Here is a 22103-nt window from a genome sequence, read left to right as displayed (position 1 = left end):
AAAAAACTTAAATTTACTGGCCGTTTTTTAAATCTATGAAAATTATCATACTTGTGAAGAATTAGATACCAATAAATTCACAATTTGCATTTGTTTCATTTTTATCGAGATATTTTTTAAAATTAAAGCATTTTCAAAGTTTTTAAAAAATATTTGTTTTGAATGGGTTTTTTATGTTTGAATAACAAATATGTCCATAATTATTTGTCTTGACATAAATTGTTTGTTTCAAACATCAAATGTTCATCATGCTTGAAATTGTTAATTCAGTTCTAATCAAGTGTTTTGTCAATTATCAAGATTTTCGAATAATAATCTCAACATTACATTATGATCTTCTTTCGTCAAAATAAATATGTGGATAACATATTAGGAGTATTTTTTATTTCGCATAATTTCCCTCACAAAATCTTTTTTGATTTTTTCTTGTCAAACAGTTATGGTCTGTAATGAAAAAAGATAGCTTGAAATTCCAACTAAAGGACTTGATACGTTATGAAATGCGCTAAATACGTCAATAAGATAAGATGATATTTATGAAAATTCGGGCATATGATGATGAAATGCAAAATTTGAAGAGCGAAATAAGTTGAAAGAAGAAATGTTAATGTGCTGATGAAATGGAGAACAATCTGCATATTTTTTCGAAGTTCCCATTTTCGCAATTGTATGAAAATTTAACATTTAAAGAAGCTACGAAAAACGACTTATTCTCGAAAATTTTCAGATCAGAAAATCTGTTTCGGAATTGTGAATGGGAAAGGGGAGAGAGTTTGAATATTTGAGCGCTCATTTTCTTCATGCATACTTTCATGTTCAAATGGAGGAGAAATGCGCAGTTTCAATGTTAAGTCTTCATTCAAAATGAGGATCTTCCAATTTATTTCGTGTTTGGCAGCATCATATGGAGGAGGATTTTGGTTTAATCCAAACCAACAAACAGCTTCAAGCAATTACAATTATTGTTATTTCTCTTCTTTCATGACTGCAGTTGCAACGCTTCCACTCCATATGGCCACGATGTGTTTTTCCAAGATTATTACAATCTCTTTTCATCGGCTAACCCATTCTACGAATCGTATACAACGAATAACAATGATACGAGAGTGTGCCATAGATATTATTCAGGCAGTTGGACATATCAGCATACAGAAAAGAAGGGGTGGTTGAAAGAAGGGATGAAAGATCGGTATGTTGGGGTGGGTGGGGATGACTCGAGCAATCTGTGTGGGATGAGTGAGGCAACACCTTGCAAGACAGTGGAGCATGCGTTATGGACATGTGCATTGGGGCTGAGCTCGACAATCACGTTGCTGGGTGGGAAGCATGTGAGCGAAGGGACAACAATCAGTGTTGTGGAAAAGAAGATTTCTGTTGTTGCGAAAGCGAAGACAGTGAGTGTGATTGGGACGAATTCTCTTTCTTTGTCTTCCTCATCATCAAAACTAGAAGAAGTGTGCAGATTATCGACAAACCATTTGGGAATGAATTTCGAAAAGATTGATTGAAATTCAACGACAAGTTATTCATCTAATGCGGGAATGGAGCTTACAGAAACTGGGAACTTTTCATTCACGGAGCATTCCAAAAGAAGATTGAGAGTTCAATGATAGAAGTCGTGGGAAAATTGTTAAGTCTGCTGTGAATGAAGTGAAGCGACGCGCAGGCACTTAACGACTGATCATAGAGGTAACAAAATTCAATTTACGCAAGTTCAACTAAGATGAAAAAATTCTGTTCAAAAAAAGCAAAAAAAGGCCACAGAAGCTTTGAAGTCCCTATATTATTACGTTTTTCAAAATTCTCAATTCTTTGGAATGTTTTTGAAAAAAAAAATACTTTTCACAAGCATTGATGATTTCTCAAAACATGATTGTAATTTTTTTTCACTTTTGAAAGTTCAAAGTGAAAAGTTTCATTTCTCATTTATGAAAAGTGTTGTTTTAATGAATTTTTTAAGATTCCAAATACTATAAAAGACTCGTAATTTTTATGTTATTGTTTTTTAACAGACGATTTTCAAGTAAAAATATTTCTTTGAAATTCAGGCAATCGAATGTTCTTCTCAAGTCAAATGAAAAGAAAATAATAAAAATCAGTTACTCAGAAACGAACAACTTTGTATATAGTTATTCGTTTGAAAAAACAATCCATTTACAAATAAATCGCCATTCACAGCAATGTATTCTTTGTTCCCTTCTTCTTCCGTCTTTTTCAATAACCCTCTTTTCTTCTCTTTCAGTTTTGCGTTTAGGCTTTCACTCTCCATCTTTTCTTTCAGCATTTCACAAAGATTTCTGAGAAGCTTTAATTCATCCGCAAGTCACACTTTTGCTGCATCTGATCAGATCATTCCCTCCAAAACTGCATCGACCGCTCCGCTTTCCGGCAAGCCTTCAGCTTTCAAATCTTGGCTATCCACTGCGCCTTGGAGAGTTTTCATCCATTGCTTTCCGATTTCTCCATCATCACTCTTCGCTTCCCTCAACACTCTCGCAATGATGCCCATAACCACTTTAGATTCTTCATTCTTCTCACAGCATTAGTGGGCATCAGGCTTCAATGCAATGAGTCATCTCGGTGCCAATCTTGTCTTATTTTACCCATTTCACATTTCCGTTCTTCTTCTAATTTGCGCACTTCACAAACTCTGACAAATCTATTCCTACCTCTGTAGCAAAATGCATCTCATTGGGGACAAGTTCTTCCAAACCTCTTTCACAGGGGACCCTGCCTGTAAAAAACTGCCAAACAGACTGATAGACAAGGCGCTTCGTGAAGTGGTGTTCTTGATAATTTTGGACGGTTTCTGCCATCTCCTTCAAATACAATTCTTGTTCAACATCCTTATGAACAACGAGTAAGAAAAATATATGAATTGTAATAATTTAATTACAAACTTTCCACGTATCGATATTACTCAACATCAGTTTTGATAATTCCATTTCTTTTTGAGTTTAATTATTTTCCTCTTTCTGCTAAAACAACTTTCAAAAGACCAACCATACAAATCAAAAGATATATTGATTTGAATCAGGAGCTCAGGGAAAAGAAACCTTCACAAAGATCAATCAGTCTTTTCATACTGAAAATTTCTGTTTCTGCAGTTCCTTATACTAAGTTCAAACTCAAAAAGTTATTGTTTTCATAAAAAAAGAAAGAAATTTTAATTAAATTCTATATTTCATTCGATAACTGTTTCATACCAGCTGAATATTTTGTATTTTGAATATCTTTTATTTTGGCAAAAGCGTGGCATTCAGAAAGATTCAAAATCTATTTTCAAAAACAAAATGAGAGAAATCTTGAAAGAAAGAAAACGATATTAATAGAAAACATTTTTCAACAGATATAAGCAGTTGTTGTCACTCAGTTTTTGAATGCATTTATGTTTTCATCCAATATATTCAGAAAAATATTAAAAACAATTTGATCATTCACATAAATAAATATTAATCAATGAAAATTTCGTAAAATAAGTTTTATATGTTTATGATGAGGTTTAATGTTGTTTATAAATTAAGTGTGAACCAATAGTTTTTGATTATTTCATTGTTTCACAAAAATACAGAAAGTTCATAATACCAAAAAAGCAAAACTCAACAGATATAAGAAAAAACCTTCTTATCAATGGATGGAAATGTTCAATGAACATTTGTGTTATTTATTTAATTCATCATTATTTGAAAACGATTCAATTTCCGGTTCGAATGAAAATGATCAAAATATTGGAAAAACTTACTCAAAAATGCTTTTTTTGTGAAAGATATTACATAACATCATTTGTTGATGTGTTTTTGTCTTCGACCTGTGAAAAATGTTTTTTTGATAAATGCAAGACTGTCAGGTCACAATTGAAAAAAACTAGTTTTTCTTAAAAACACTGCCTTTAATTTAAAATTACTGGGGGATCTTGAAATAAACGTTATATTTTGAAATATTTTTTTATTTCACAATTTATCTATTATGTCAAATGATCATTTCATTGAGAAGTGCGAAAAACCGAAAAAGTGTAATATTTCATCGTTTGATATTTGGATCATGCAATGGTTATTTGAATGAAGAAAATTTTTAATATTTGAAAATTTTATCATCATCAGTTCATAAATTAATTATCATGAATTCTTTTGTTTTTATCTTCAAAATTTAAAACAACAATAATGCACAATATGTTGAGATATTCGAGGAAAGGGAAGACTGTATCAATACATTGAAATTGACAGTGATAATCATTTTCCCAAAATATTAATTGATAAATATATTATTAATTCCAAGATTTCTCAAAAGGAAAGAAAGAATGAATGAATAAATAAATGAAAGAAAGAAAAATAAAAAAAGAAAAAGAAAAAGCTGTATTTCATTTGAGAAATCATCTTCATTCTTATCATTTAACTTCGAAAATAACAACGTCGAAGTTAAAAAAAAACCAAATATTTTTTGATCCTCTTTACACTGGAAATTATTATGCAAAAGCCATAAAGCAAAAAACTATAAAAAAAAACATTAATTTGAGCTTTTTTTTACAAAAAAATAATATCTCAAATACTTCTATAATGAGCGTGATAAAAAGAGGTGTTGATTGATACTTCAATTTCAATATTCGTTCATTCTTCAACAAAGTTACTTTTTTATTAATTTTTTTTATGTTTATTTTATAATTATTTTTGGATTTCCACTAGTTTTAACAATTTGGAGAAAAGTGTTCTAACTTTGTATGTTTTTTATTGTATTTATCTGCTTTTTCTGGATCATCCTAAGTGCCAATACTGACGAAAATGTGGAATGCATCAATACTATTGAACAGCAGAAACAAAAACATTTGAATGAACTCCAAAATTCTGAATAGTGTGCATATTTTATCTTGACATCAAAATTTTATCTCAACCCTGTTTTTTTGAAACTTATTTTTGCTTTTTTAATTTGTGAAAAGGCTGAAAACAAAAACAAAATAAATAGACTTTCTGATATTTTTGTTTTTCAGAATTCTGTTAAAAATTTTTTTGAGATTTTTATGTTCAAAAAATATTTTTTTATTTTTTATAATTTTGGGACCCAGATCAAAGACTTGCTGGCTGTGAAGCCAATATTTCATACCGAACGTTTCAAGCTACAGTATCACAGTTCCACATTCCTATATTATTATTTTAACTTGTTTTTAACATTATCAATTAAATTTTTACCTATTTTTCTCATTTCACTGTTTTTGCTTAAAACACGATTTTTAATATAAACAAGTGTTTGTGTCAAATTTCATAAAAACCAAAAAAATATGCAAAGTCTTAATTATCGTTTATTTGTATTAAGTTTTGAAATGAAAAGGAACTTTTCAAGAAGATTAACTAAAAAGCAAGTATATATGATTTTTTTGTTATTTAAATTTCCAAACATATACAAACAAATAATCATTTTTTCATACAAGAATCGTTTAATTTTAATAATGTTTATTTATCATTTCAATAAATTTCAAAACAAATTCATATTTGTCCTTAAAATCGTGTTTTTTGTAAAAATGTGTGAAATGAGAAAAAGTGTTAAAAAAACAAGTTCAACTTATAAAAAAGAAACAATGTATTATGATATGAAAGCTGAAAACTTCTTACAAAAAATATTCGCTGGAATAGCAGCAAGTCAATGATCAAAACACAAAATTATTATTATCCTCGATCTTTTTGAAAAATATGAAATATTGAAAAAAAATTTAGAATAAGGAAATTAAAACATTTCAAACATTTCTGGTTATTTTTTATTTATCACAGGCTTGTGAAGAGCTAAAAGCATTGCAAAAAAGAAAAAGGTCAAGATAAAGAAAAAAGGTCAAGATAAAAATTATAGCCCTACACATTGTCATCTTTTCTGCAGAACAATGAAGACTTTTCTAAATCAGATATGAGGACGAAAACAAACGACTTGAAGAGCGAATATGGAAAAGAAAAATTGAAAGAAGAAGTCTGTTTATTGCGTGGTATTTTTGAAGAAAAGAATTCATCTTTTGTGTTGAAAGCAATAAGTCTTTGCCCATCAAACAGAAACAGTTTATTTCTGACTGATTCACTCTCAAGTGCAAGAATTGAAGATTGCCAAATTTTCATAGAAAAAAGCCAAACGAAGTGGATTGTGGAGAGTTTTGGAGGAAGAACTGTGTTTTCAAATGTTTCGCTTGCTCCTGAGAAATCAAAGTCTTTTGCACCTTGCATTCAGCATAACAGGAGAACAAGAAACTATTTTGAAGGCTTTTCTTCTTTGGAATTGAGCTTCTGCAGTTTCTCCTCATTTTGTGTTGATGGAACCCAACCATTTGTTGGAAGCTCTGATGCACAGAGAGTGTTTGTGAGTGGATGTGCATTCAAGAATGTTTCGCATTCAAATGTTGAACAAAATGTTTGTCCACAAAGCATGAAAAGAAACATGCCTGGAGGAGAATGCTTGGTGACAAACAGCCAGTTTTCTTTTGTGAACAATGCATATTATGGAAGCATATTTGAAGGACTGACGATGCGAAGCGGAATGTTTGGGGTATTCAACAGCTCATTTGAGAAAAGCACAAAAACAGAAATAAATAGGTATGTTAAAAGAAGTGGAAACACAAAAATTGAAGATTGCATTTTTACAGATCTCAGGGGAGACTTTGGAGGAGCCGTAGATCACGTTTCAAGTGGATCAGCCACAATAACAAGAAGTGATTTTGTGGTATGTCCATTTGTTAATTTGAATTAATAAGCCTTTTTTTTGCTTTCATTTTCTCTTTTTGTGAAATTTTGTTCACTCTTTTAGAGATGTTGGAGTTCCAAAGGAGATGGAGCAATGCGTTTGTGGTCTGGAGCACAGAATGTCACAAACTGCTCATTCACATTTTGCTGGTCAAACGGAAACACAGGAGGAGCGACATTTCTATATGCATCACCAGGAAAATATATTGGAGTGAACTTTTCTTCCTGTTGGGATGTTCATGGAGGAAATTGTGCTCACTTCAGAAACAGCCAATCACCACTTTTCGAGTCGTGTTGCTTTGTGAATGGAACGACAACAGGTTATGCCAGTGGAGGTGCTTTGCTGTGTTTTGGTTCTGCTGTATCAACCATAACGAACTGCCTATTCAAAAACAACACAAGAATCCAAACGAAAGGAGGAGGATTTTTCTGTGCAATTTGCGAAAATAATTATGCCTCAAAATTTTCCTTATCATACAGTTTGTTTGACAACAATTCTGCAACTGAAGGGCACGATTTCTATGCATCATCCCAATATGCGAGTGTGATAAACTCCGATTGCTTTGTGGGGTGCCGTTCGCTTTCATCGAATTTGACAAGTCGAAGAGTAGTGATTGAAGGAGGGTCAGCGAGTGATGACTGGATTCCTTTGTTTGTTGGAAAAGTGCATGCAAACAGTGGAAATGGAACAGATGAGTGGATATGTGGCACAGCTGACAGACCTTGCAAAACATTGAACCATTCGCTGTGGATGTCTGATGTGAGGAGAGAAATGCTAGAGTTTGTACTTGGAGAAGGCGTATATGGGGATACTGAGCTGATAGTGAATGCAATGGGGATGAAGTTTGAAGGCAGCGGTGCAAGTTCGACAAGGATGGAGCCAAGAGCGGAGGGAGGTGCTGGGATGAAGATCACAAGTGGAAAGCTGATTATTGTGAAGATATGTCTGGTTCACAATTCTGTATTGTGGAAAGGATCGCATCTGCTCAAGATTGAAGGAAGTGCAGGAGTTGCAGAGCTTCGAGATGCAGTGTTGAGGAGTGAAAGAAGTGCAGAAGGTGATGAGCAAGCAGAAGTGTTTGAGAAGAGAGTTATTGAGATTGGCGATGGAGAATTGATATGCAATAATGTTTCAATGAAATGGATGAAGTGCAAACAGGAGCTGGTGAGAATTGGAATAGCTGGAACTGCAAGGGTTGAAGCGAGCACATTTTTGGAGATTGAACGAAGTGAAGGAGATGGGAATGTGTTTTGTGGGGTTGTGGAGGATGGAAAGGTGATGGAGCTGAGTGGTATTTCATTTGAAGGCTGTAGATGTTTGAATGGAAACGGTGGTGCATTGTGGTTGGAGATGAAGACGGGAAGCAGGGTGGGGATTGGGAACACGACCAGTTCTGATGAGAAGACGATGTTTGAGTCGTGCAGTGCAAGAGGATCAGAAACAAGAGGGAATGGTGGAGGAGGATATGGAGGAGGAGCGTGTTTATATGTCTGCGAGGGGATGAGAGACTTTGTGGTGAAAAATGCTGGATTTTCGAATTGTGAGGCAAGGATTGGAAAGAATATGTTTGTGCTTGCACCGAAGCTGAACGATTGCGTGACAGTCGATTCATTCATGTTCGATGTTGGGAATTGGAGTGAAGACACAAATGGATTTGTGGGGAGTGATTGTGTGTTCACAGAAACAGATTTATTGCGCTTTGTTATTCTGTTCAAGGGCAGAACTGTGCATGTGGCAGAAGACGGATATGATGTGATGAGATGTGGGAGCGTTGAGGATCCGTGCATGAGCTTGTGGCAAGGACTGATGCATGTTGAGGATTGTGAAGAAGAGAGAATGATCGAGATTATGAAGAAGATAAGGATGGACGACAGACTTGATGTGTCTGGAATAAAGATCGAGGCACATGGAGGAACAATGATTGAGGGGGATGCGAAGGCAACAATTGTTGTTGAAGTGAAGCAGAGGATGGAAGGTGTGGGACTGATGAATAGCAAGAAGGCGGGATTTGAAGGGATCCGATTTGAAGTTGTGAAGGATGAAGAGTGCTTGAAAACAGCAATAATAGTAAACAATGAAGGAGTTCTGTCACTCACAAGATGCGCATTGAGAATTGAAGAGAATGAATTCGTTGGAGAGATTGTTTTTGTCCACGTGATAAAAGGAGAGTTGAAGGGAAAGGGAATTGAGATGGAAAGCGAAAGTGTGTGCAATGGGATGTTTGTTGTTGAGAGCGGGTGCAGATGCGTTGTGGAAGAACTGAAAGTGGAAGGATGCAAAGTGAAAAGTGGGGCATTGATATGTGTGAGAGTTGGGATGGAAGCAGACGAAAGAAAATGGAATATTGACGATCAAGAGGCAGGGATTGGGATTGCGAACTCGAGCATTGGGTGGATGGATGGAGAAGGGAGTGATGCGGTTGTGGTGAAGTGTGAGGGAGAGGTGAGTGTTGGGGCGGAGGTGAATGGAACGAAAGTGGAAGGGTGCAAATGTGGAAGAAGCACAAAAGGAGGAGGGATGTGTTGGCAGATGAGCGCTGGGGGCTGGCTCCGTGTGAGTGAGTGCAGCGTGGTGCAGTGTGGATGCTCTGGGATCAGTGGGCGTGGAGGAGGTGTATATGTTGGAGCAGAGGTTGATGGGGTATTGGACTTTGTGTTTGAGGGAGACAAGTTCGAAGGGAACACGGCATATGTTGGGAGGCACATTTTTGTTGCTTGCCACAACATCTCTTCACAGATCAACGAAACACAATTTCGAATGGATTTGAGAGGCATTTCTGGGCAGGCACACATGATCTCAGGGACACAACAGATCACAGGGAAGATACAGACTTGATGCCATTCATCACGATATATCAGTCATCGACGATCTTTGTGAGCTCTGGAGGAGCAAAAGGCGGGGAGAACAACAGACAGTGTGGGAAAGAAGACAAGTACTGTGAAACGCTGGGATATGGGCTGACACACATTGTGCACGAGTATGGAACGCGAGTTGTGGTGGATGAAGCAAGTGAAGTGGAAACAGAGATCAAGCTGGAGAATCTCACACTGCTGGCAAAGGGAAGCAGGGCAACAGTTGGAATGAGCAGATTGGAGAGGAAAGAGAAGGATTGTGTTGTGGAGTGCAAGGGGAATGTGAGTGTGGAGAGAATCAACTTTGAGATTCCAGAAGTCTTTCCAACAGAACACGAGCAGATATTTGGTGTGGAGGAGGGAACACTTTCAATGAGTGAATGTTGGGTGAAGCCAGCAGAAGGATGCAATGTGTGCAGAATGCCAAGGCTGATACATGGAGAAAGATCATCAGTCGCAATAACTGGATTAATTGTTTCACAGTTTGAGTGTGTTTCGCTTGTTGAATGTGTTGAGTGTGAGATGAAGCTATCAGAAGTTGTGGTGAAGAAAGGTGAGAGCAGGAATGGGTTGTTTTTCTTGAGGAATGGAGAGATGAATGTGAAGGAACTTGATGTGGTGAATGTGAGGATTGAGAATGGGCCTGCTGTCAACATGTTGAGAGAAGGTGGAAATGAGAATAATGGAATGTTACGAGATGAGAAGGGAAGGAAGCAGCTGAGAGGTGATGAGAAAAGAATGGATATGATGTTATCGAAGTTCAGCAACATTAGCAGAACAAGTGAAGGAGCGTGCGGAGTGGAATGTGAAGATGGAGAAGGGAAGATTGTGTTACAAAACTGTTCGTTTGCAGAATGTGAGTCAAGATGCACTCGGGGGATTGAAGCCTCTTTTTGCAAGTGCACGAGCTTGAGCTTGGACTCATGCATGTTTGTGGGTGCTCTTGAGGAAAATGAACAAATGAAAGAAAAAGAGGGATTTGAGAGAGATGAAATATGCAGATGGAATGGCTCTGTTGTGGATGTTGAAGAGAGCGTTGCGAGCATGAAAGATGTGTCAGTTTCAAACTCATCATTGGGTGGGCTGTCGGTGAAGGGAGGAGAGGTGAAGATAGACTCAGGCTTCTTTGAATTCAATAGCTTGACAATTCGAGGCTTTCTATCAGCTAGAAGAAACATAATGTGCTCTGATTCTGCTCAGCTGAATATTGTGAGTCTGTAGGGAGGAGATGGAGTGAAGGATAATTCGTCATTGTGGATCTTGAATGATGGATGCATCTTGAAGGGGATCGTTGAGAAGCGAGCATCACCACTGTTTATCCCAATTCTTCGATCTGCCACACCAGAACAGAACGAAGAGCTTTTGAGCATTGTGTTCAGAGGAGCACTTCTTCTGCCATGCAATCTTTCTTTTCGTGTGACTTCCTCCATTGGAGATGTTGAGCAAGTCGAGACTCATGAAATACTTGACTCGGGCTTTGTGAGCGAAGAGGAAGTCAATGTGGCAGTTGAATCTGCGATTGTGAGAACAGCAGATGCAAATGCGGAGGTGAATGTGTGTATTCTGTTCGGAAATACAGAATCTTTTTCATCAACACAGTCATTCATTCTGAAGAACAGTAGTGAGCTTGAACCAAAAGATAATGAAAAAATTGTTGAAAGCGGTAAAGAAGGAAAAATCTCATGGATCTTGATTGTTTGCATAGTGGTTGTCGAAGTGCTAAAAATTGTATCCATAATATTCATTATCAGATGGAAGAAAGCAAAGGAACGATCAGATGAATTGGAGAAAATTGTGAAAGATACAGTGAAGAAGGATCCGAAGCTGATTGAGATTGTGACGATGGAGATGTCACCTGAAGAGCAGTGGAGGAGAGCAGAGAAGGAGGCAGAGAAAAAGAACGATGAGAGGATAAAGAAGAGGGTGTATGAGAAAAGCTTGGGACACTCTGAGTCATCAGAGCATTTGCTGAGTGAAAGTGGATCAACTGAATACATATTGGGCAGAGACTCAGACAAAATTCCTGATTGGGCATTGGAAAAGGTTGATGAGAAAGAAGAAGATGATGAAGAGACAAGAAAGAGAACACCATCTCCATCAATATCTTCGACATGTTCAACTAATTCAGATTCAACTTTTATCCGACCAGAGAGTTTCTGTCCAACCACCTCGTCGATGTCGAATCTGGTGGATGCAATGGCCTGTTCATCGCCTCATGAAAAGCTGATTGTGGATCTGAGGGATTCACTGTTCATGCTGCTTCATGGGAGGAACAAGACGAAGGAGATGGCGATTGGCACTCTTCAGGAGAGGGAGCAAACAGCTGCTCAGATCCTGTTCTGGGTGACTAATCTCGCCCTCCACTCCTTTGATGAGATGGAAAATCCTCTTTCTTCACTTTCCAATCTGAGTCCTCACATTGTTCTCTTCTCTGAGCATATGGTGATCTGCATTGTGATGCACTCTGACTTCCTTTCATCCGATGACTTAGATTCCTCATCCATCTCTTCATCAACAGTTGCGACATCTGCAACTGATGATGATGATTCACTTCCCTCATCGGCATTTGAGGATGAGGATAGCTTCAAAAAAGAGTGTCTGAGGTGGAAAGCACCCGAGCTGCTGATGAACAAGAAGATGGGTGCAACAAAGGAATCGGTGTCATTCTCGATTGGGATGATGCTGTGGGAATGCTTGACACTGCAGATCCCGTTTGGGGAGTATCCAGCAGAGGTGGCAGGGCAGAAGATTGTGAATGGAGAAAGACCAGATATGAGTGTTATCACAGGAAGTTCTTTGAAGGAGATTGTGAAGAAATGCATGCTGAATGACGAAGAAAGCAGACCAATGCTGGCTCATCTGAAACGTGAGTTTTTCGAGAAGTTTCCAGCAGGTGCTACGACGATCACGATGACTGATGCAATCAGGATTGAGGAAAGCTCAAGCGAGAATGATGGGCATGGTTCAGCAGAAGATGGAAGCGAACTCATTTCACTTGCAGATGATGTTTCCTCGAAAATGAAAGACGAGGAGCAAAGACAGGATGCGAGCTTCAAAATATGATAGAATGGGAGAGAAAATGTTGAAGGACAAAAATGTTGCTTTTGTGAGATTGAAAGGCACTGAATAAGACAAATGTTCAAGCAAGCATTTGAAAATGAGGAAGATTCTGAATACAAAAAGATTTCACAAAAAAGAAGAGAATTATAAGAAGAGAAAGAACAGTGAAAGTTGAAGAGGAGGATTGATATTTTTGGAGAGAAAGTTGGACGAAGTCACCGTTTTTGACATTTAGAAGAAGAGGCATCGAAAAATTGCATGATGTATTTTTCTTTGCTGATATGGCTTCATGGCCTGATGATATGATATTCAAGCTAAAAATCAGTAACAATGAGAGAAAACGGAATCAAAGAATAATTAAATAAGATATTTTTCATTTTCAAACTTTTTTCTTCTTTGTATTTCCAAAACAATGAAGTGTCATATTTTTATTTGCACCTCATTTTTTATTTGATCCTAAATTTTTTTTCTTATATTGCTTCAAATAGAAGCTTTCGTTAGATAAGAATAATTTAAAACAAATAACATTTTATAACAATGTTTTATGCTAAATGTTTAAAAAAAAATTTTTTTTTGTAAGAAAATTTTATTTTTAAGTTTTATTTTTTGATCAATGTTTTGCTCGTGTATCCACGAGTTTTTGAAACCGAGTGTTTTCCTTGTTGGCATTGTTTTTATACATTTCTTTTTAACATTTTTGGCTATTTTCTAACTTGAGGAACTCTTTTTTTTTACAGTTTTCACATCTCACCTTTTTTTTTTTGAAAAACGATAATATCAACAAAAGAAATAATAATTTGCAAAATTGATTATATTTGAATTGTATTATATTATGTGTAATATTAAATGGCAAAGCCTTCATAAATAATTTTTTGTGTTCAAAACGGAAAACGTGAAAAACAAAATATCAACTTTTTCATTTTTTGACTGAAGTATTTTTTAATTTTATTGCTCACCACTTTTAATATTTGATACACTAATTTATTTATTTAACACGTATGATAATTTCAATAAATAACAAGATGTTCGTTCCAATTTTCAGTTTTACGAAAAAAAGGTGAGATGTGAAAACTGTAAAAAAAAAGAGTTCCTCAAGTTAGAAAATAGCCAAAAATGTTAAAAAGAAATGTATAAAAACAATGCCAACAAGGAAAACACTCGGTTTCAAAAACTCGTGGATACACGAGCAAAACATTGATCAAAAAATAAAACTTAAAAATAAAATTTTCTTACAAAAAAAAATTTTTTTTTAAACATTTAGCATAAAACATTGTTATAAAATGTTATTTGTTTTAAATTATTCTTATCTAACGAAAGCTTCTATTTGAAGCAATATAAGAAAAAAAATTTAGGATCAAATAAAAAATGAGGTGCAAATAAAAATATGACTCTATTCATGTGATATTCTTTTGTACTAAGTTTTCGATTTTTTTTTTTTTTTTTTTTTTTTTTTTTTTTTTTTTTTTTTTTTTTTTTTTTTTTTTTTTTTTCGTTGTTGTGGAAATAGTGAGAAAAAGAGGAAAACTCAAATTGAAAAATAGAAAAAAGTGAAAGAATATCTCTCCTATATTTATAAATATATTTTCAAAACAAACTGATATGTTCAAAATTGTGTCGACTAAAAAAATCTATTTGAATAATATATTTTTCTGGAAGAAAAGTCTGTTTGAACTACAATGGTTCGAGCGAAAAAGTCACATTTTACCAGTTTGCTTTTTAATTAGTGATGGTTCTGTGGGTTATTTTCAAAAAAAAATGTTATAAAATATCAGTCCATTTGCATTAATATGAAAATTATTTATCATTTTCTTGAAAAATATTTTTTTTTATAGATAAATATTCTTTAATCAAAATTTTTGTAATTTTAAAATAAATTGAAAATTATTTATGTAAAAAAAATGGAGAAATATTAAATAAGTGTTCAAAATAAATAATGCTGTACACTTCTGACTACTGAAGAACTTCAAGATTAATCTTTATTTTGTTACAGATTTCAGCCTTTTTTCTTCTTCTTCAACTTTTTCTCTTTCAGCGCACTCCCAAACTCTTCCAGCTGCTGCCTTCAGCTTGCTTGTAATCTGGCTTATCTGAAGGCCTGTGAGTGCCGAAATTTGCTCTTCGGAAAGCCTTTGCAGGCACACTCCAACAAGGACGGCTGCTTCTGTGCGAGTGAGCGGACACCTGGCAGCTCCAGACACCATCTGTATCCCCACTGCAGGGAGCAAATCCAAAACAAACGAAATCGATAAGTTTCCGCGAGAAAAGCGAAACAGCCTCTGCATATCGTACGGAGTGAAGTGGGAAGAGGCTGAAAGATTGATCGATTTTTCTTCAGGAATTGAATCAAATTTTAAAGATTGTTCATCTTCAGGCTCGCCCCATTCGTCCGTTTCTGCCCTTTCATCCTTTTTCTGTGATTCTGTTTTATTATATTCTTTCATTTGACTATGCAGTAAATGTTTTACAAAAGCTGAGTAGTTGCTGCCAATTGAAAGGGAGGTTGGGCTCACAAGTGGTGCTGAAGCTGAAAATGGAAGGCCGCGGAAGCGGTTAGCAGTTGGGTCCAGCAAATCAAGTGCAACAGTGGAGGAGAGAGGAACACGGCTGAACGACAACAGAGAAAGAAGACGGTACTTAAAGCGATCATTACTACGTCTGAGCCATCCTTTTGCAGGAATCATTTCCTCGGATTTGCGGTTTGCTTTTGATTTGGCTTCAGTTGAAGAGATTTTTGTTGATGACAAAAATTCTGCTGATTGTTTTCCAATTGGCTTAATAATCAGTTCGTCATCATCTTCATCGTCGGCTTCATCTTTTTCATTTAACTCCTCAGTACTATTCAAATGAAGATCCCCTTCTTCTCCATCTTCTTCTTCTTCTTCTTCTTTATTTTCTTTTTCAACTCGAACATCACACATCATCCAAAGCTCCCACTGATTACTCAGCTTCGTTTTATCCTCATTTGTTTCATTCTTCAATCCTGTTCTCTTTTTCCCTTTCTTACTTTTCTTTGGCTCATCATCATTTTCAAAAAACAAGCTCTCTGGGCTTATGTCCACATCAACTGAATTCTGTTGCTTGTCATTCATTGAGTGCTGCAAGTTGAGTGGGAGTGACTGAGTCAGCAGAACAGCACGCATTCCACACCTCTGCAGAAACGGCACAACCCGATTTATGTCAATTCCACAGGACAAGTATCGTTCCACGTAAAGACCTGTGAATAATGAATATTTCAATTTGTCAAAAAAAACAAAAAAATAAAATAAGAAATAAAAATTAAAGCAACAATTTTTTGGATAAAAACTCCGATTTTCTAACCTGATTCAGCATGAGATGATTCTCCAGGAAGTGAATTTCTTTTCACTCGCTCTGCCAAGACATGATTTCCGAATGGCAATTTCGCAAGAAGAACATCAACAGAAGGCGGGAAGACATCCTGAAGAGGAGTCAGAAACGGTAAATTGTCCAGTTTAAACGATTCAGGGATTCCTTCTTCAAACGAATTTGTCGAGGAAGATGGCGATGATGATGGATTTGGGTTAGACAGCCACAGTTTTCCCTGCAGCCACAGCTTCAGCTGCTTAACTGCTTCTGTGCCGTATCCAATTCCAGTCACAAGAGGATGAGTCGCCACGGAATCTATCTTCGCCACAACACATTCAGAAAGCGAAGGCTCAAACAGATTCACCGACAGCTCTTGAGATAGCGTTGGAAGCGATGATGAAAATGATGATAGCTGCGAGGTTGAAGACGGCTTGGCAGGCCACTCTATCACAACTCGCAACACACACATTATTTCGCTCTTGATGACTTCTTCTCCATCTTCTTCTCCAAGCCCAACTTCCAATGGATTTGATTTCTGTTCTTTCGGCTTTGTATTCTTTTGTTTTCCTTCTCCAACAAGCGCAAAAATGAGGTTAAGCTGATGTTCACTTGGGCCAGATTCTTTGTTTGTTGTTTTCTCTTCTGTTTCCTGCACAGAAATTGATCCGCTTTTGCTTTTTCGCTTTTTCTTCCCTTTTTCTTCCTTTGCGTTTTCCTTCTTTTCTTGATTTTTCTTTCCTGCATCTCCATTTTCATTCTCTTCTCTTTGCTGTCCTTCGTCAATGATGCATCGTGTTTCCTCTGCCGAAGTCGGAGTCAAACGAGACACCCGAAGCAAATGCAGCACTTTCATCAGAAGCTCTTCTTCCTCCTGTTCTCTGGAAATTTCACCGCTTTTCTGCAAATTAGCCTGTGATTGTCGCTTGCCTTTAGCTTTGTTGCTTTTTTCTGATTTCAGCGCACCAAATTTCTTTGAGTTCTTCTGTGAAATGCCTTCATAATCAACATCCATATCTTCGAAATTATGCTCGTCATCCCCATTCATTGAATCGCTGTCTTCATCACCATCTTCTTCTTCTTCCTCACTGTCATCACTTCTTTCACCATCTTCTTCGGCCTTCTTTTTTTTGTCTGCAAAAAGTTTGAGAATAGCGCTTGGCGATGCATTCTGAAGTGATAAAAGTGCAGATGCATTCACAAGATGCAGCACACACAAAGCAGGAGGAGGGCAAACACTGCACACACCCAGACTGGTTGATGGAGCACGGGCGAGTGATGTATTATCTTCGGAAGGCGAAGAAGCAAGTGGAGAGTATGAGAAGAAGAAAGCCCTCTCGAGCAGATGGAGAAGCGGGTCAGACACAGGCATCCGTGGCGGATGCTGCAGAATGAGTGATTTTGCCGAGGAAGACTGACGAGATCTTTCTGATGGCACGACAGACGAAGCAAAAGATGAAGTGCCCGTAGAAGCGCCAGAGAACGTTTCGTTGATCCATTCGTCGTCTGGAAGCCCGTCTGGCCCTCCAACTGAAATGGTGGAGAGAGAGAAAGGAAGCGAGGCAAGATGCTTTTGGATGATGGAAGACTGCTGAGAAAAGGAGGAGGATGAAGTGGCAGAGACAGACGAAAGAGGAGAGGAAGAGAGGAAGAAGGGGAAAAGATGAGGTGACACGCAGACAGTGAAGTCAGAGAGAGAAGCCAAGTGAAGCTCAGTTGGAAGCAGAAACTGGATTGTCTGCTTGTGTGTTTTGTAGAAGTCTATTCGAACAATTGTTGGCCGACTGACAGATTGTCTGGTATTCTCTATTTGACCTTCCTTTTGTGTAGATCCAACTTTCTTTTTCTTTCTTTTTGCTGCTTCTGAGCTGTCTTCGTGTGCAACGATCGTGTAGTCTTTTCCTTCTTTATATCCCAGCAAATCAAAGGCACGCAGACACGACATCCAAATGGTCTCTGTTTCTGTCAGACTGGATGTGCTCTCCAAAATACTATCAGCGCTGTCAGTCATCTTCGTTTGACTTGACATTTCATCTCCTTCTTTTTCTCTCTTTTTTATGTTTTTCACTGATCTTCCTGCTTTAATTGCTGTAACAACTTCCTTTTCCTCTCTCGTTGCTCCTTCCATCGCCACAAGTGAGATCGACGGGAGGCCAACAGCCACAGCCACAGCAATCGAGTAACCGCACACAGCAGCCGAAGATAGCGACGCTGTTGTGGGTGCAGCTAAGACAAAACTATTTCCAACCAGCTGAAGCGACGACAAAGAACCTAAGTTGTTCAACTGTGTTAAGTCATTAATTAGTGAAGATGAAGTGGTAAGCGAGCCAAAAGACGACACATGTGCGGACAATGCATTTGCAACCACGAGAAATGCATTTGCTTGCTCGAGAATAGATTCTGGAGTGGAGTATGGGATCGGATCAGAAGTGGTTTCCGAATTATCAGTTGATGTGCCAGAAGAATAAGTGGAAGAGAAGATATGGTGGGAGCAAAGATCAGAAAAAAGAGGTGAAATGATTGGAATATCTGCCACAGTTGACAGAAGTTGCGAAATTGAAGTGAGAGCTGCATGAGATGCTGCAGATGGATTTGGTAACGATGATGATGCGAAAGAAAGTGAAAGTGTTGAAGATTTTTTCGTTTCAGCTTCTGACTGAGAAGAATTGAGAAGAAAAGATTGCGTGCAAAGAGATGATGCTTGACGTAAATATTCTCGTTTAGATAGACAAAGCGAAAATGGTGAAGAGAACAGAATGGAAAGAACTCTCTTTCGAGATGGAGAAAGAAATTCATCAGGAATTAACGATCCCTTTTCGGGGGGAAAAAAAGAAAGAAAGTGGTCATATCTTTAAATCATCAATTTATGAATTAACAAACCGCATCCTTCAAGGAAATTGGAAAGGCTGCAGAAAGATCGATGAGTATTATTGAAAATGGATTTAATGCAAGGAAAGTATTAGAAATAACATCAAAGGATGTTGATAAAAAATCCTATTTTTAAAAAGTGAAAATAATTGCAATGCGTTAACAAAATGAAATTAATACCTCGACAATGCAAATTGAAAATGGTGGATCACCACATGGATAAGGAACAGATGAATAAATCTCTATGAAGCGATATCCATTAACATTGCGCAGTACATCATCTGAAAGAGCACTTTCTCTGTAAAAAATATGAGTGCATTTAAATTAGGAACATTGAACAAACGTTGAATTATTGTGAGCAAGAGATAACACAGAACATTGAATATCAGCTTTTTTCAATAACTTTGCAGTTGCCAAGCACTAAAATTATATAATTTGCACAAATTCATGTCAGAAAAACATTTTGTTTTGTGACGATTATGAAATTGATAATAGTTTAAATCATAATAAAAAGCATAAAAGAAAAATTCATAAATTTCTTCAAATTTTAAAAGAAAAAAGTATTCAGACTATTTTGTTCAGATTTTCGCTTCCATATAATCCAATGATAGTTTTATTTTGGTGTTTGTATGCTTTTTTAAATAGGGAACCCAAATAATTGCGTTTTACCATTTGGGGATCCTGTCAGTTGTAATATGGGCCATTACCATAAGTAAGGAACTTAAAGAAAAAGAGAAGAAAAATGTCGGCACAGCTCGCTCCAGAAGTTCAAGAGAAACTCGATAAATTGCTTGCGGAAATAAGAAGCTCTCAAAAGGGTATGGTTGATGTCTTCAAATTGATCTTCAAACTTTTTTTATAGAACTGACCGATTTGGCATCTTCAAGGCAAAAGCTTCTTGCACAACAAACAGAGCATGAAATGACACGTAAAGTTTGCATAAAGCAGTCTATGAAATAAAAATTTTAATGCTTGTTCGTTCTTTACTGTTAGGAGCTTGAATTAGCGAAAGATACTGATGAAATTTACAAGCAAGTGGGAACTGTTATGTTTCCCCAAAGCAAAGAGGAAACTATTCACATTCTTGCTCAGCATGAACATCATTTGAAAGAAGAATTGTTTGTATTTGTTAGATCATTTTGATTTTTGCAATTTGATTATATTCTAATCAAAATGAAACACTTATAGAGAACGAGTTGAAAAGCTTCATGAGGCAGCAGAAAAGAAAGCAGATGAATTACAAAAACAACTTGTTGAATTGAGGCAACAAACTTCAAGTTAAATTTTGTGTTATTGCCTCACATATTTGAATAACATCAATCTTTTTGAAAGTATTTTATTTTTTCATTCAATTCACAACCTTTCTGAATGTGTGTAATTCACATCGCATTTAAAATGAACGATTTTCACCAAGAACGCTTCATAATCGAGAATGAGAATTTAACTTAGAAAGACACTTTGAAATTTTGTTGAATGTATACTTTTTTTAAAAAAAATCACACAGAAATTGAAAACAAAAAATATAAAAATGCTTATATTTCAAGCATTTTAAAATAAAAAGGAAAAGGTTGCAATTGTAATGAAAACAAAATAAAACAAATGATGATTACAGTGTGGTTGAAAAAGAATAAATTACTTCAAATTTTTACTCAGAAAATGATTGTATCGTAAACTACAATAATTTTCAAAATACAACAATAAAAATGCTCCAATAGAAAATATACATAATAGATAGAAACTTTAAAAATTTTTAAAAGATATCATAATTGAATTCAATTACCTTATCAAATCTTTTTCAAGAAATTATAATATAAATTATTTATTAAAATAAACTATTCATTTCAAATAAAGATCTGTTCCATCAAAAGGGCATATTACCTTTATTGAAGGTCCACATTCGCGTTCTGTTTCCTTCTTCATTAATTTCAAACCATCATCGCTATGCTTGAAATATCTGGCGCTAATACATTTTTTAAAAAAAATGTCCATGTTCAAATCAAACTATCAACCAAAGAATCATCAATAAAACAATGCTCAAACCTGAAATGCATCATGACAAGCTGCTTAGCCTTTAATCGCTTCGCTCGTTGTGCTGTGTTAACAGTCGTAGAATGACCCCAAAATTCTGCATCTCTTTCCCGATCAGCAGGATATGTTGTTTCATGCACTAAAGTGTCAACATATTGCACAATTCGTTCAACCCTTTCCCAATCGCCTGCATCTCCAAAATTGTGTGTTGTGCGAACAGGACGGCTTGAACTGTCCGAAGACAATGGCTTTGGGGTGACTGGAGGAGTAACTGATGGACCTAACATTGGCATGGCTCCCATATAAGACTCCTGCAAATCAGTTGAAGTGACAGATAAAGATTTTGGCTCTGGTCTCAAAATAAATGGCTGGGTGCTCGATGAAGGAGTCGCAGAAGAGGAGGGAGAACATATTGAAGATGATGAGCTTGTTGTGATTTGCTGAGATGAAGGTGTTGCAGATGAAGTATCTCCAAGAGAAAGAGATGGAGGTATTTCAGATTGATTAAAAAATGTGCCCGGTGGGCGACCATATCCATTTCCCGTATCACCGCATATCAACAATCTGTGTGATTTTTCTTTTTCTCCACTATACATTTCATAATTATAAGGTATATCCAGAAAATATCCAAATGATCGAATTCGATGAGAAAGTGGAAGCGCAATAATAGGCATTCCCAACTTTTGGATTGCATTTGCACTGAACTGTGACTTATTAAATGGAGATAAAATTGTCTCCTTTGAACCGTACTGAATTCAACATAAAGTCGAAATGAAATTTATTTTTTTTCATTCCTTAAAAATCAAGCAAACCAATTCAATGAAATTAATAGGATAATCTATATCAAGATCTGTAATGCGTTGTACAGTTTCAATGAGTTCTTTAATCCCAACGGGAGCAATTAGATCAAGTGTTCGTGTGATTCCATGAAGAGTTAACCATCTCAATACGCTGAATAACCCAAAAATATGATCTCCGTGCAAATGTGTAAGAAAAATTGCTGTAATATTACCTACATTCGTGTCTGTTCGCGATAGCAAAGAACGAAGAGAACCTTCTCCGCAATCAAAAAGCCACATTTCATTATTATCTTGAATCAAAGCTGTGCAAGAAGTATTTCGTTTAGGGGTTGGTAAAGCAGAACTGAAAAAACATAAAAACTAATATCAAAAAATGCATTACATAACAACATGCTCAAACCATGTTCCAAGAAACACAAGTTTCATAAAGAAATAAACTTAATATAATGGTTAAGACTTGCTCTCT

General features: G+C 36.3%; 6 protein-coding genes across 6 annotated transcripts; 3 read left to right on the top strand and 3 right to left on the bottom strand.

Annotated features, from left to right (window-relative positions):
- Positions 1-754: 754 nt before the first annotated feature.
- On the top strand, positions 755-1687 carry MONOS_9523 (uncharacterized protein; the record flags this gene model as incomplete). Its single annotated transcript, XM_067880032.1, has 2 exons — positions 755-771; positions 992-1687. The coding sequence occupies 2 exons, from the start codon at positions 755-757 to the stop codon at positions 1506-1508; spliced, it is 534 nt and encodes a 177-aa protein (XP_067734247.1). The 3' UTR covers positions 1509-1687.
- Positions 1688-2627: 940 nt separating this feature from the next.
- On the bottom strand, positions 2628-2945 carry MONOS_9522 (uncharacterized protein; the record flags this gene model as incomplete). Its single annotated transcript, XM_067880031.1, has 2 exons — positions 2628-2846; positions 2901-2945. 2 exons carry the CDS (start codon positions 2943-2945, stop codon positions 2628-2630), a joined length of 264 nt encoding a protein of 87 aa, XP_067734246.1.
- A 4594-nt stretch (positions 2946-7539) lies between these two features.
- MONOS_9521 (uncharacterized protein) lies at positions 7540-12623 on the top strand (the record flags this gene model as incomplete). The annotated part of the gene is made up of 3 exons (XM_067880030.1): positions 7540-9319; positions 9445-10664; positions 10782-12623. The coding sequence occupies 3 exons, from the start codon at positions 7540-7542 to the stop codon at positions 12621-12623; spliced, it is 4842 nt and encodes a 1613-aa protein (XP_067734245.1).
- A 1816-nt stretch (positions 12624-14439) lies between these two features.
- MONOS_9520 (uncharacterized protein) lies at positions 14440-19481 on the bottom strand (the record flags this gene model as incomplete). The annotated part of the gene is made up of 6 exons (XM_067880029.1): positions 14440-15834; positions 15939-18753; positions 18822-18935; positions 18990-19107; positions 19153-19229; positions 19380-19481. 6 exons carry the CDS (start codon positions 19479-19481, stop codon positions 14597-14599), a joined length of 4464 nt encoding a protein of 1487 aa, XP_067734244.1. The 3' UTR covers positions 14440-14596.
- Positions 19482-19517: 36 nt separating this feature from the next.
- On the top strand, positions 19518-20283 carry MONOS_9519 (putative Prefoldin subunit). Its single transcript, XM_067880027.1, has 4 exons — positions 19518-19627; positions 19672-19742; positions 19803-19927; positions 19998-20283. The coding sequence occupies exons 1-4, from the start codon at positions 19552-19554 to the stop codon at positions 20089-20091; spliced, it is 366 nt and encodes a 121-aa protein (XP_067734243.1). The 5' UTR covers positions 19518-19551; the 3' UTR covers positions 20092-20283.
- Positions 20273-22082, bottom strand: MONOS_9518 (putative ribonuclease Z). The gene is made up of 4 exons (XM_067880026.1): positions 22038-22082; positions 21650-21980; positions 20850-21586; positions 20273-20769 (listed from the first exon to the last, which is right to left on the bottom strand). The coding sequence occupies exons 1-4, from the start codon at positions 22061-22063 to the stop codon at positions 20646-20648; spliced, it is 1218 nt and encodes a 405-aa protein (XP_067734242.1). The 5' UTR covers positions 22064-22082; the 3' UTR covers positions 20273-20645.
- Between the last annotated feature and the right edge of the window lie 21 nt (positions 22083-22103).

This window comes from Monocercomonoides exilis, assembly GCF_001643675.1.
Source record: "Monocercomonoides exilis strain PA203 chromosome Unknown scaffold5-2102611, whole genome shotgun sequence".
Taxonomy (NCBI): Eukaryota; Preaxostyla; order Oxymonadida; family Polymastigidae; genus Monocercomonoides; species Monocercomonoides exilis.
This window is presented reverse-complemented; position numbering and strand designations above follow the sequence as displayed.

What these genes read in the sequence shown, in the direction of transcription:
- MONOS_9519 (XM_067880027.1), top strand. Translation starts at nt 19,552, where the DNA reads ATGTCGGCACAGCTCGCTCCAGAAGTTCAAGAGAAACTCGATAAATTG. An exon ending in AATAAGAAGCTCTCAAAAGG is followed by an intron (nt 19,628 to 19,671) that starts GTATGGTTGATG and finishes CTTTTTTTATAG; the next exon opens with AACTGACCGATTTGGCATCT. An exon ending in CATCATTTGAAAGAAGAATT is followed by an intron (nt 19,928 to 19,997) that starts GTTTGTATTTGT and finishes AAACACTTATAG; the next exon opens with AGAACGAGTTGAAAAGCTTC.
- MONOS_9518 (XM_067880026.1), bottom strand. Translation starts at nt 22,063, where the DNA reads ATGAAACTTGTGTTTCTTGGAACATG. An exon ending in CTTGTGTTTCTTGGAACATG is followed by an intron (nt 21,981 to 22,037) that starts GTTTGAGCATGT and finishes ATGTTTTTTCAG; the next exon opens with TTCTGCTTTACCAACCCCTA. An exon ending in CTATTAATTTCATTGAATTG is followed by an intron (nt 21,587 to 21,649) that starts GTTTGCTTGATT and finishes TGTTGAATTCAG; the next exon opens with TACGGTTCAAAGGAGACAAT.